The sequence below is a fragment of the Scyliorhinus torazame genome, chromosome 21 (genome assembly GCF_047496885.1).
Source record: "Scyliorhinus torazame isolate Kashiwa2021f chromosome 21, sScyTor2.1, whole genome shotgun sequence".
Taxonomy (NCBI): domain Eukaryota; kingdom Metazoa; phylum Chordata; class Chondrichthyes; order Carcharhiniformes; family Scyliorhinidae; genus Scyliorhinus; species Scyliorhinus torazame.
Window position 1 is genome coordinate 8690686 of NC_092727.1, and position 14169 is coordinate 8704854.

General features: G+C 43.2%; 1 protein-coding gene across 4 annotated transcripts in view; it reads left to right on the forward strand.

Annotated features, from left to right (window-relative positions):
* kmt2a (lysine (K)-specific methyltransferase 2A) overlaps positions 1-14169 on the forward strand; it is a 213682-nt gene that overhangs the window by 150648 nt on the left and 48865 nt on the right. For all 4 annotated transcript variants that reach the window (XR_011937424.1, XR_011937425.1, XM_072486449.1 and 1 more), the window contains exons 22-27: positions 1043-1201; positions 1726-1843; positions 2759-2837; positions 4951-5111; positions 7487-7666; positions 9185-13715. Coding sequence is in view for 2 of the 4 variants with exons in the window: in XM_072486449.1 (XP_072342550.1) it covers positions 1043-1201; positions 1726-1843; positions 2759-2837; positions 4951-5111; positions 7487-7666; positions 9185-13715 (5228 nt within the window). In the remaining 2 variants the exon portion in view is untranslated. The remainder of the gene's footprint in view (positions 1-1042; positions 1202-1725; positions 1844-2758; positions 2838-4950; positions 5112-7486; positions 7667-9184; positions 13716-14169) is intronic.

The window sequence follows — 14169 nt, forward strand, 5'->3', positions numbered from 1 at the left end:
TGCAGGTTAGGTGGATTGGCCATGCTACATTGCCCTTAGTGTCCAAAATTGCTCTTAGTGTTGGGTGGGGTTACTGGGTTATGGGGATAGGGTGGAGGTGTGTGGTTGGGTAGGGTGCTCCTTCAGAGAGCTGGTGCAGACTCGATGGGCCTCCTTCTGCACTGTAAATGCTATGAAAAAAAGAAACAATGTTGATGTGGAGCCGACACGCTTCACATCAACTCACCCTCCCCATCAATAAAGCACTTTGGGACTCATTAACAAAGGCTGAGTAGGACCTCTGTCCCTTATTAGGGTGGAAGAACTGCCCTCTGAAGCTGCCATCCAATTAGATTAGCTGGCAGCTCCCTCATCCCAGCAGCACCAGAAATGTGTCAGTGGTGGCTGCCGGGACTGTAGGTGAGTAGAGCCCAAAGTGTAGGATTCTCGGATCAGGGAAGTCTGGCGTCTTGGCCCGTGAGAGTTAGGGGAGGTTAGGGAGGGGTTGTTAAGTGAGTGAAAGGGAAGAAAGAAAAGGGGTGTTCAGCCTAAGAGGGCTACCTCGTGATCGGCAAAGGGCAGCCCCTGAAGAGCGACCCCCCCCCCCCGGCACCCTGCTTCCTTGCCGTTAACCATTATAGGTTAAAAATCGGGCTTCCCACTTCTGTCCTGCTGCCTACGCCAAATTTGATAATGATGCTAACTGACTCTGGATTGTTGATTTACAGATAGCGGGCAGGCAGCCGATTTCAATGCCAGCCTGCCTCCTCTCCCCCCCCCACCACCATATTATGGGGGTGAGCTGAGGAGTGGGTGCCCACCCCATTTTACATGCCTACCGTGGAAGACACATTCACTGGGGCACATAAAAATCAGCTCCTTATGCGTAGGTATAACATTGTTACATAGGTGGGATTTGAATTCACCTTCAAAAGAAATTCAGGTGTACTTTATCATAACAAAATATTTTATAGGTGGGGCTGAATTTATAAAAATAAATAATAATGTAATCTAAGTTTTGTGTTTTATAGGTAATGATTATTCATCCTCTATTTTATTCTAGCGCTGTGAATGTTGTCAGAAGGCAGGGGCTACTGTCGGCTGCTGTCTTACTTCTTGTCAGAGCAACTATCACTTCATGTGCGCTCGGGCGAAGAACTGTGTGTTCCTGGATGACAAGAAAGTGTACTGCCAGCGACACAAAGATCTAGTCAAAGGAGAGGTAGGTTCAAGAGATTGGAGCTATTTCCCAATTATTGCGACAAGCAGCCGCAGATTCAGAAAATCGGTGTCACAAATTAGAGCAGAATTCAGCTGTCAATGAAACTGAGCAGAGTGTCTATGAAATATTGTTATTCTTCAGATATAGCAGGAAGCCCCCCTGTTAAGTGATTAGTTTTCTAGCAACAAAATCGATCTTAGGAAATGCTGGTTCAGCTCAGTGGGCTAGACAGCTGGTTTGTGATGCAGAAAAAAGGCCAGCAGCGCGGGTTCAATTCCTGTACCAGCTGAGAATTCTGAATTCTCCCTCTATGTACCCGAACAGGCGCCGGAATGTGGCGACTAGGGGCTTTTCACAGTAACTTCATTGCAGTGTTAATGTAAGCCTACTTGTGACAATAAAGATTTTTTTTAATTTTTGTAGCACAAATTCTCCAAATCCTCTTCATTAAATGAAGAAGCAAATATTGAGTGGTTTGCATGTTCTTAATCAGTCCTGATGCACCGTGCAATGTTTTTTTATAGACTGTTGCTGAGGATGGGTTTGAGGTTTTACGAAGGGTTTTCGTCGACTTTGAAGACATCACTTTAAGAAGGAAGTTTCTGACGGGCCTTGAGCCAGAGAGTATCCACATGATGATTGGTTCGTATAAAAACAACTTTCATTTATAAAGCACCTTTAGCAGAGCAAAAAACACCCCACGATGCTTCACAGGGTTATTACTTTTTTAAAATTAAACCGTGTCACATATTAAGACAGATAATCAAAAATTTGGTCAACATGTAGGTTTTTCGTGGATGGAAATGTTTGTATGAGGAGACTCGATGGTCCAGTATAATATGTTATCTATTCTCCAAGGGTGCACTGGTTGAAAAGGAAGCTCCTTACGAGGTCTTAGAGTCTTCATTGAATAGCATTTGTAAATGAACAACATTTCACTCCCATTGCATTTGAAAATTTGAGATTTAGAATAAAGTTCACGCAGCATTGGTGAATCTCTACATCCCACTGTGGGAGTTTACCGGTGTGAGGCCGTTGCTATAGTTGGGCAGTGTGAGTTGACTGGTGTGTTCTAACAGTGATGGTGTGTTTCTATATCCTACCTGGATTTGCAAGATAGAGCCTAAAATGTACTGTCGGAATTCACATACTGAGGCAGTGGAAGGAGGCTCCTGGGGGCATGAACATGTTGGAACATTCTCAACCTATGGCACCCTGCATGTGGGCTTTGACCCTTTTTGAACATGTTGTGTGTGGGGGGGGGGGGGGGGGCGGCTGGAGGAGGTAGGTGCTTGTACATGTTGAGCTGAATGGTCTTTTTCTATGCCATACATTCTGTGTAGTTACTGCTTGGGAATTTCAGGTATTTACAGATCCTTAATTTGGAGCTCTTATACATTTTTACATCGGAGTCAGTAATGTCTGAAATGCATTTTTAAAATAACTAATAATTTGGGATTGTTTAGCTTCACTGCGTGTAATGACTTTTCAGCTAAGATGTTTCTTCATAAAGGCATTTTCTTTTTTAATATTGTTATTTTTCATCCTTTAACCTAGGATCTATGACAATAGACTGTTTGGGGATACTCAATGATCTCTCGGACTGTGAAGCCAAGTTGTTTCCTATTGGCTATCAGTAAGTTTCCATTCTGTTGCTATGAAATAGGTTGTGTATGTCTGAGCAGACTGGAAGTTGTGTTGTTTGGTATTGTTGGTATCCCAGTTCCTAAATTCAGGATCCATTCATTATTATAATTAAAAACTAGAAGTTCACAGCATTTGAAAATGAAGTCAGATTGATGTTTTTGTGGGGATATGTTATACCATTTCCTGTTGCTCTTTCAGATTTTTCCTTTTATCTAATCTAACACCTAAGATTTAAAAAATTGAATTGAGATTAATTCTTTTAAATTTAATTAATGAAGCATTACATTTTTTGTCTTATATTTATTCATAAAATTAGGACATTTATCAGGTACGGATATAATGTTATCAAGTTGGTGATCTTACTCTCTGGGTAGGGAAACAATACATGCATGAAGAGTGTTGTCAGAGTCAGCGTTACCACATTGTATCCCCAAATCTCTCAGTCACTGTTCCAATGAGGGTCTGAACTGCTGGGCTGTGTTGCAGAATCACTTTTCTCATTTCAATTCTTCCTGCGGAACATTCAGTCAACTCTATAAAATCTGACTTACTGCAGCAATTCAGATGAAATAGTCCAGTTTTGGTATGTCTCTTTTTATTCTTCAATGGGATGTGGGTATTGCTGGCTAGGCCAGCATTTGTTGCCCATCCCTAATTGCCCTTGCGAAGGTTGTGGTGAGCTGCCTCCATGAACTGATGCAGCCCATGTAATTAGGTACACCCATAATGCTGTTAGGAAAGGAGTTCAAGGATTTTGACCCAGCGACAGCTATGTAGTTACAAGTCTGGATGGTGTGTGCCTTGGAGGGGTACTTGCAGGTGGTGGTATTCCTATATGTCTGCTGACCTTGCCCTTCTAGATGGTTGGTAGAAGGATTTGGGAGCTGCTATCAAAAGAGCCTTGGTGAGTGCTGCAGTGAATCATCTATACAGTAGACATTGCCACCAGTGTGTGTGTTGGTGGTGGAGAGAATGAATGGTTAAGTTGATGGCTGGCGTGCTGGTCAAGTGGGCTGCTTTGTCCTCGATGGTGTCAAGCTTCTTGAGGAGCTGCACTCATCCAGGCAAGTGGAGAATATTCCATCACAATCCTAACTTTTGCCTTGTAGATGATGGACAAGCTTTGTGGAGTCAGGAGATGAATTACCCACTGCAAAATTCCTAACCTCTTGCAGCCATAGTATTTATTATGGCTGATCGAGTTCAGATTCTGGTCAATGGTAACCCCCAGCATTTAATTGTAATGAATTTAACCTGAAATTAGGAACTGGAATACCAACAATACCAAACAACCCCCAGGATGTTGACAGTGGGGGATTCAGCGATGGTAATGCCATTAAATGTCATGGGTAGATGGTTAGATTATCTCTTGTGTGGGGCGAATGTTACTTGCCACTTAATCAGCCCAAGCCTGAACGTTGTCCAGGTGTTTTGCTGCATATGGGCTCAGACTGCTTCAGTATCTGAGGAATCACTAGAATGCAGAAGGAGGCCATTCGGCCCACCTAGCCTGCACCAAGCCTCCGAAAGAGGACCCACTCTCCTGACCTATCCCTGTAACTCCACTAAGGGCAATCATTCTCACCCCACCTCTGGAATTCAGCTTTTTTGTTTCCACCAAAGCTGTAATGAGCTCAGGAGCTTAATGGACTGGTGGAACCCACACTGAGCATCAGCGAGCAGGTTATTGCTGTTTAAGTGTCGCTTGATAGCACTGTCAAAAATACCGTCCATCACTTTTCTGATTATTGGGAGGAGGCTGATGTGGTGCTGGATTGAATTTGTCGAGCTTTTTGTGGATTGGTATTATTTTAATTAGAATTAAGTAATTTTGAATTAAGACATGTAGAAACCAAACTTTGTGCAGTTAACCACTACTTCGTGATTTGTTTAACCTCCAACTCTTTTCAACCTGTATGATGCCCTACAGGATTGGCTTTGACTCTTCACCTCAATTAAATAATACATTCAATTACTGGCAGTAAGAAACTAAAATAATTAGCGTCTATTTAGGTGATTGGCTAACACTGAGCTGGGCTGAGACTACATTGTTTCATGGGTATTTCTGTTAATTTGTGTCTACATGTTATGTAAATTGACAGGTGCTCAAGGGTGTACTGGAGCACAACTGACGCTAGGAAGCGATGTGTGTACACATGCAAGATCCTGGAACATCGACCGCCTCCCGTGGAAACAGATGAAAACAGCACTTTAGAACATAGTGTAAACAAAACCATAGCACATAGTCCGAGCAGTGCAACAGGTATGCAGACCAGTACAGGATGTTGTCCCTAAAGCATTCCTGAGCTTACATAAGAAAATAAGTAAATTGCTAGTTAAATCCTTCTCCTGAAGCAGAACACTTAATCTGACGACTAAATGATTAATTGTTATATGTGCCAGCTTTTGAACCAAGTCACATCCAGCATTTAAAAACTTGCTGATCCAACACCATTGGGCAGTAAGATTTGACGATGGTTTCCACTTGCTTGCTGTTTGTAGGCTACCAACTTCATTTAAAAAAACTCCTTCCGAGTGGCACATGGCACATCGTTAGCACTGTTGCCTACGCCGCTGAGGACCTGGGTTCACTCCCGGCCCCAGGTCACTGTCTGTGTGGAATTTGCACATTCTCCCCATGTCTGCGTAGGTTTCAACCCCACAACTCCCACGATGTGCAGGGTAGATGGATTAGCCACGCTAAATTGCCTGTAATTGGGGGGAAAAATGATTGGGTACTCTAAATTTAAAACAAAAAAGCTCCTTCCAGTGGAACTAGTGTCAGAACTCACTTTTTAAATTAGCTCTGGCTGTTATAGCTGATGACGTTGTAATTGTGTTAATCCCACAGAATGTGAAATGGCGTCAACCTTAAAAATCCTATTGTAAGGGTTAGCACTGCTGCCTCATGGCGCCGAGGTCCCAGGTTCGATCCCGGCTCTGGGTCACTGTCCGTGTGCACATTCTCCCCGTGTTTTTGCAGGTTTCGCCCCCACAACCCAAAGATGTGCAGGCTAGGTGGATTGGCCACTCTAAATTGCCCCTTAATTGGAAAAAATGAATTGGGCACTCTAAAGTTATAAAAGAAAATCCTAAATGAAAAGCTTCAATTTGTTTGTGTATGCTTTTAAGTAATACATGGGGAGAAGGAAGGAAGGGAATCCATGTTCTTTTTTTGCTAACTTTAGTAAAAGCTCAGTAAGTTCATTTCACAATTTAAAACATCACTTGCTGTAATGTTCCGAACTAATTTACTAAAGAATGAGATCCCAATTTACTTTCCTGTTGAGCAATAGACGGAAGTATTTTGTATTTGTGATTCTTTATCTACTAGAACAATCCTGAGAGAGGGAGGAAGAGAAAGAATGAAATAGCAATTGTATTAGACTAATTTTAATACAGGTTGGTTGCTAGATACAGCAGTTACTGAGCAGATTGCAAGTCTGACTCACCAAAGGTGACAGTCAGCACAAGGAGATCCAAGTCTGGGAATTATGAAAATGAAAATCGCTTATTGTCACAAGTAGGCTTCAATGAAGTTACTGTGAAAAGCCCCTAGTCGCCACATTCCGGCGCCTGTTCGGGGAGGCTGGTACGGGAATCGAACAGTGCTGCTGGCCTTCCTTGGTCTGCATTAAAAGCCAGCGATTTAGCCCAGTGTGCTAAACCAGCCCCTAATTATGCTGTGTTATATTATCGTATAGTATTCATGTCAGGTTCTTCTGTCTGCTGGTTTAATTAAGGCATCAACCGGTTTGTTTTAGAGAGCGGTACTTGGGAGAGAAACTTAAATATCTTAAGTGAACTCCTTAATTATCTTTTTTTTAAAAATTGCATGGGCAAGAGCAGGATAGAATTATGGAAAACAAGGGCATGGTAGTTACCATTCCTTGAGAGTCTAGACAAATCTTTGGAAAGAACAAATTTGTTTGTTCTGAGGTAAACTTGAGGCCATAATCATATCAGCCATGTTATCAAATGGCGGAGCAGGTTTGAGGTCCAAATGGCTTACTCCTGCTCCTAATGTGCATGTTTGCTGCTTGCTGATTCTTTACCACCCCTCAAATGCAGTGGTTTCAGAATATTTGGTTTCTTGTCTTTATCTTTCTATCCATTGAATTTATTTTGAGTATCTAAAGGTAAATGTAGAGTTGGTTTATTCTTGTTGAAGCACGCCTCAATAATTGTGGGAGAATATGACTTTCATCAGTTCCAAAGTTGCACAACCCTCTTTGAGAGAAGATGAATTCTTCCTGTCCTAAAAGGGCCACTCCTAATTTTAAAACAATGCCCCCTAGTTCTAGACTCGCCCACCAGAGGATACATCCTTTCCATGGCCACATTGTCAAGACCATCCAGGATCTTATATACATCTAATCAAGGACGAGCTGCATTTTTGCAATCGACTGCACACCAGCTAAGTTTAAGTTGTAATGAGGTATCTTCAAACCTTGATGCTTTCCTCAACATTCGAGTGCCTCTCCTCTCAATACACTCAAGGGAACAGAACTCATTGGATAGCTCTTTCAAAGAGCCAGAATGGGCATATTGTACTGAATGGCCTCACCTTTTGTGGTATCATTTTATGGGCTATCTGTGTTGAGAAATGCTCTCAGCAATTTGGCTTTTCTTTGACAGAAATTGACATGGCAGAGAGTCAAAATACAAGTACGTCAGAAATATCGGACCACCATCCGCCCTCTCTCACACCTGGACCAATACCTCCGCGATTGCAGATGGGAAGTAGGATTCAGATATCCAATTTTTCTCCATCACGACGATCCCCAAGCACTGGATCAAGACCTCTTCCATCACCAGGTAACAGCTTTGACACACAAGGTGGAATTTTACATCCCAGTGCAGCAGACCATTCAGAACTCCATTGACTTTTGTGGGATCGGAAAGATCCCACTGGTGGGAGGGGCCGTAAAATTCAGTCCAGAGTGGTTGAATGATGTACCCCTGTTCTTGTGTTGAGCTCTTTATTTTATGGATGTTATCTATTTTATTTATTAGCATTAGTTTAAGGTCATCTATAGAAGAGGACAGTACAGAGATAAATGTTTGAGGTTCCGTGTGTTTTAAGGCCTTGAAATTATCCTGCGAGGGAATAATGGCCATCATTTAACTAGTTGTATGAAATCCCTTCATCCATGTTTTAACAGATGCATCAACCCCCTGTTTACCATAAACCAGCTAACACTTATCAGAGGAAGCATTTCATGCAAATATGTTGAGTATTTATTAATACCCCACAGTGTAATTGTAAGCTTTCTTTTTACTTTGCTGATACCTGCACAAAAGATTTATACAACGGTCAAATTGTGGGTTTGTTTGAAGAAATTTGTTGCAGATTTCAGATGCGCATGCGGAGATTCGTTGGCGTCTACTTTTGGGCACATATCACTTTAAAAAATCATATTTTAGGTTCTCTCTCTGTTCGGAATCATTTAATGAATTCTGCAGGAATTTTAGAAGATGACTTCTTTATTCCTGTCAATGTGAATGTAAGTTTCAGGTGATATGGTTTATTGTTTGGTTTGGGTTTGCATACAACCCAATTTGATAGTCTTATTTTTCTATTATCGCTAAAGAATCTACATTAAATTAATTTGGGCAGTTTCAACCTATTCTTGATGAGTACAAGTCAGTCGCATTTGGTATTGGCAATCTTAGTCAGAGGCTACATGTAATACTGATGGTGGAAATGAACATTACAGTAGTGTAGTAGATTTCCTCTTATGAGCTTTGAGATTAAGACACAGTAATTAAGTCCTATATGGAAGGAGCTTTAGTGGTGATTGTGTCTGATGCATGTTATATCTGACTAAATGATTTGGGGCTTAAAGGCTTATGTTTTGGGGATAGGTTTGTATTCTCTTGCGGTTAGAAGATTGAAATGTTCAAAATGTTAAACTGGTTTGATATTGTAGATGGTGGGGGAATCCAAAACAAGAGGCATACTTCTTAAATTAAAGCTAGTCCATTTAGGAGTGAAATCGGAGAGCACGTTTTCACAAAAGGGATAATGAAATTTGGAACACATTAGCCCTAAAAAGCTTTGGAAGCTGGATTGAAAATGTTATTTGTTCAGAGCATTAAGGAATATGGAACAATGTTGGGTAAATAGAATTGTGGTATGAATTATCCATTGTCTAGTTGAGTGCAGGAACTGGCTAGAGGGGTTGAATGATGTATCCCTGTTCTTGTAATGCCGATGTTTCACACTAAGGTGGAATAATACTTGATTTTGCTAATGTTGAGCACCCTTATGAGAAAATTTGGAATGGTACCAGAATTAGTCGTAATTAATAATCTTTTTGTTTTCTTGTTAAGGGAGCCCAACGCCAATGATACACGAGATTGTTACATTTGCTGATGCCCTATTGTCTTCAGGAAGGCGCAGCACCATCTCCAGACGACACAGTACATCTTCTGTATCGCCGCAACATTCTAGGCACAGAATGGCTTCTCCTTCCCAAATGGGCATAACTTATGTAAGATCGAGTGGGAACATTAACACATCTCCGTTGTCCTCCCACGGTGTATCGTCCGACATCGATTCTGGGAGCCAGCCTAGTGAAACTGTTCATAAAGCATTTCATTCAGACAAACTTGGCACTTCACTCCAAGGATATTCTGGTCCTTCTAGCCGGCAAAGAATCAGTAGCATTGATTCTGCCCCAATCCATCTTACAGCGTTTTCTCATGCATTAGGCTCCCAACCTAACAGGCCAATGCTGATGTCCACTGGGCATTACAGTTCAAAAGAACATTCTCTATCTTCATCTGGTAACCAGTCTCGAAGCAGTGCTGTGAAAGGTGAAAATAGTACAGCTGTAAATGCATTGGATAGTTCAGTGACAACGTCAGCATTAGCACAGACGTCTAACTCAGTTGCTATAGTAACGGTGTCACATCCTTCACAGAAAGAAGCATTTAATAACAGTGGGTCACATACAAACTCTATAACATCAGTCTCCAGAGAAACTAAAGCCTGTGCGATACCTTTCCATCAAAAGGATTCAAGAAGGTCAGTCGAGCAAAATAAGGACACTCTGCAAACAGGGAAAACAAGCAATCTTCATGCTGTCAACCAGGATGCTGAAAGAACAAGATTGCAGCCTGCTGGAGTCAGCCATACCACGGCCACAGGAAATGAACATCCTCGGTCAAACTGCACAGAGAAGAGATCTGGCACAAAAGTGTCCTCTACTGATCTTTCTAGAAACAGCAAAGCACAGGCAGTGAAGCATTACGAGGGAAGCCCAGGTACAGATTTGACTGTAGATGTAACAGTTAATGCTAAGACAGCCAGCAATTTGTTGGCTGAAATAGACAAAAAAGTTCAGTCTGCTGAAGAACCTAATCAGCGGTTTGGAGACAAATCTGCTGGCATTGAGCATCCACTGACCTCACTCGTCGGGGATGGGACCCAGCCACCATTAGACAAAGTCCAGGCTGACATTCGCAAAAAGGAAGTGCATGCATCACGAAATCAAGGAATTCATGGATGTTTAGAACTCGACTACCTTGTTGAGGAGGATCATGACAAAAATGTTACCACGTCCATGTCGGGCAGCTCTCAGGGAGGTGACGAGGCCGTGTCCTCTTCAGTTGTGCCTTCTGTCATGACAGAAAGTCCAGAAAATGAACGGGAAGTCCTGAGGTGTCCAAAATGCAACAAAATCTACAAACAAAGGGTGAAAAATCTTTTTCAGAAGCATGTGCTGCAGTGCGGAAATCAGACTTCCCAGGAGGATGGCGATGGGAACAAAGCCCAGGATAGTGATTCAAACAAAAGGCGCTACCCCCGACGCAGTGCCCGGGCACGCTCAACTACATTTTTCGGGTTGACTCCCTTTTATGGTGTTAAGTCATATGGTGAAGAGGATTTTCCATTTTACCGTGATCCCTCGGGGAAGAAAAGAGGGGAACAGTCAACTCAAGGACAGGTAGATGGAGCCGATGATCCAAACACATCTTCTGATGAGGATATGGAATACTACTACAATTTCACAAGAACTGTCATCACGTCCGATCGAGAGGGAAGGCTCGAACCATGTAATTTCTTTGATGGCGAGGAGGATTGTCGCCTACCCAGGATCAGCCAGCTCGATGGTGTTGATGATGGCACAGAGAGTGATGTCAGTGTGGCCACGACAGTGGGCAAAGCAACACAGGTCAGCAAGATAAAAGCCAAAGAAAATGGAACTGAAAACTTAGACCTTGACGGAACTGTCAACAGTGGGGTTGATGATGTAGAAAAGGACGAACATGGCGTCAAAACAGTTTCAGACCTAAAAAGTAATGATGCAAAGTTAGATAACTGCCTTCCAGTGAGCAGAGTGAAGTCTCAGGGCCAAGACTCCTTAGGGGAGGTTTCTCTCACCTCGTTAGACACAGCCAGGCGAGGCCACTCCAGCACACCTTCAGACAAGAATTTGCTGGACAGTTTCAACACAGACTTATTGAAGTCTGCCAATGACTCAGACAATAACAATAGTGACGACTGTGGCAACATCCTTCCTTCTGATATCATGGATTTTGTTCTCAAGAACACTCAGTCTATGCAGACGCTAGGGGAAAGCCCAGAGTCATCGTCTTCTGAACTCATAACGCTGGGTGAGGGTCTGGGACTGGTTAGTAATCGAGGAAAGGACATGGGCAGCCTCTTTGAAGTATTTTCCCAACCTCTGCCCAGCACAGAACCTGTGGAAAGTGACGTCTCAGCCTCCATTCCTGCAGAGGAGCCATTTGAACTGCCACTGGAGTTGCCGTCCGACCTCTCTGTTTTAACAACATGCAGCCCAACTGTTTCCAATCAAAGCCACAGCAGCCTCACTGTCATTTCAACATCGCAGCTGGCCTCCTCGGAAGATCAGTCAGTACTGAATATACCTGCTACTGAGTCAGTAGAGAAGGGGGTGACAGTGACGGGGGAAAAGTCAGTAACGGTGAATGATGCCGAAGTTTCTTTGATAGGACATCAAGTGGTGGAGTCATCTGGCGAAAGCCACATGACGTCTGATCAGTTCATGCAAGGCCACATGGACACCGATCAGTTAACCGTATCAACCTGCAGTCAGGTGGAGCAGGGGCACAGCAGCCAGGACATTACTGGGGTTTGCACCAGCTCACCAGTTGTCATTCCAGCATCTGTTTCCTCTTCATTGCCACCTCAGGGTCAGAAATACATCACAAGCCCGGCAGACAGTCCCGGGCCTGCTCCCATTACCAACACTACAGTACAGACGGCAACCCCGCTTCTTAAACCAGGAACCGATAATGTCATCGTTGTCAATCAGCATGGGCACCCACTGTATGTTCTTCAGACGCACCCCAATGGTGTTACTCAAAAGATAAATCTTGCACCTTCAGTGGGTCCTGCTCAAGCAGTTGTAGAAACAAACAGTACAGTCCTTGCACAAAACGTTTCCATGGGAGGTAGCCTAGCATTAGCTACAGGTTTAAATGCAAGTTTACCAGCCTCCCAGTCGATATGCACTTCTGCCTCTATGGCAAGCAGTAAAGGGTTGTTGACTTTATCGCAACACCCTCAGTTGCATTCTTTTGCAGGACCCACTGCATCTGCATTTCAGCCCAACAGCACTAGCTCTGCCTCTAGTCTCCTCATTGGGGTTCAGTCAACTCCGGATCCGCAACTTTTAAGCTCTGAGTCCAGTCAGAGGCCAGAGCTCGTCACTGCCACGGCCTCTAGTCCAGGATCAACCCAAGCTAAGAAAAGACCAATAAACAGGCTACCTTCCAAAAAAGGCAAAAAGCTTGCACCTTCGTACCAACAGACTTCTGGTTCTGCTTCAGAAATTGTGCCTAATATAACTTCAATTAACTTCTCACCATCACAAGTCCCTGGAGGGATTGCTAACCAGACAGGCTTAGTGGATTTAGGTGCACTTGCTAGTACAGGATCCCAACGCACAATTCCTAATATAATCAAACGGCCCAAGTCTGCAGTGATGTATTTTGAACAGTCATCTTTGCCTGTGCCCCAGATTCAGCAAACCTTGGGAACGACAAGTTCCGCAAACATCATTGGTTCAGAAAACACTCATTTGGCAGCTGGGAGTGTATCAGCATTGGGTCCAGGTCAGTCTGTTTTGAATGTTGTATCTATGAAAGCAGCAACAGGAGCAACTAGTGGGGGTGCGGTAACAGGACATATTCTGGGACAAAGTTCAGTAACCTTAACCACCCCCATGTTGCTCGGGACAACAGACATCAGTGGCTCAATAAGCAATCTGTTAATCAAAGCGAGCCAACAGAGCTTAGGACTTTCAGATCAGGCTGTGTCTGGAGCAGGGATGTTCCAACATCTAGCACCACAAAGCCCTAACAGTGGACCTTTGTCACCACCTCAAAGTATATGCTTGCTACCTTCCAGCCCAGCAGGTAGTGTACCAACTGCACCAAACACATCTGACCAGGATGGGGCCCATCAGATACACCAACAGATAACTCAACTTCTGTCTGGCAAAGGTGTAGCAACGACTGCCCAACTGGATGCTGCCTGCAGCTCAGGAGGCCAAATGACAACCACCATGCTAACAGTGTCAACAAGCGTTGTGAGCAGCACAGTTGTTTTTTCAAACGCCAGCATGGTTTCGCCAGTTCCAGTGACCTCTATGTTTTCCTCTACCATGGACCAGTCTCCTGTCAGTGTAATGACCGTGGTGTCTTCTGACTCTCCAAGGGCCAAGCCCAGGATAAAACGGGCATCCCCTGCTTTGGACAAACAAAGCATTAAAAAGCACAAGACGGCCCACATTATGACCGAATCCTTTGGCGATCATCAAGCTGCCCTGGAGTCGGATTCAACCAACGTTCCCCTGTCCTCCAATGCTGAGTAAGTATTCAGAGAATATACATAAGATGTTGTTTTAATACAAGCCTCTTAGCTAACTTTACAAGAGACGGTATTCATACCCGTCTCAGATTTTAAGTACTTTTAACGGGTGAAAATCTTTTTGTGATCTAACAATATAATGATTTGATAGTCTCCTTTGGGAGTATATTTAGGACTCATCCATCTTTTGCATGAGACATGAAACCGAGACTCTGTCTGCTCTAGCCGGGTGGCTGTAAAAAATCGCATGCCGCTATTTCAGAGAACAGGGGAGTTGTTCCCATTGTCCCAGTCAATATTTATCCCTCAGTCAACAACACTTAAAAATATTACCTAGTTATTATTGCATTGCTGTTTTTGGAACTTTACTGTCTGCAACTTGCTGACATATTTTCTTCATTAAGACAAATATTTTAAGCTATTCGATAATTCATTTTTAAAGCAATAAATAAAC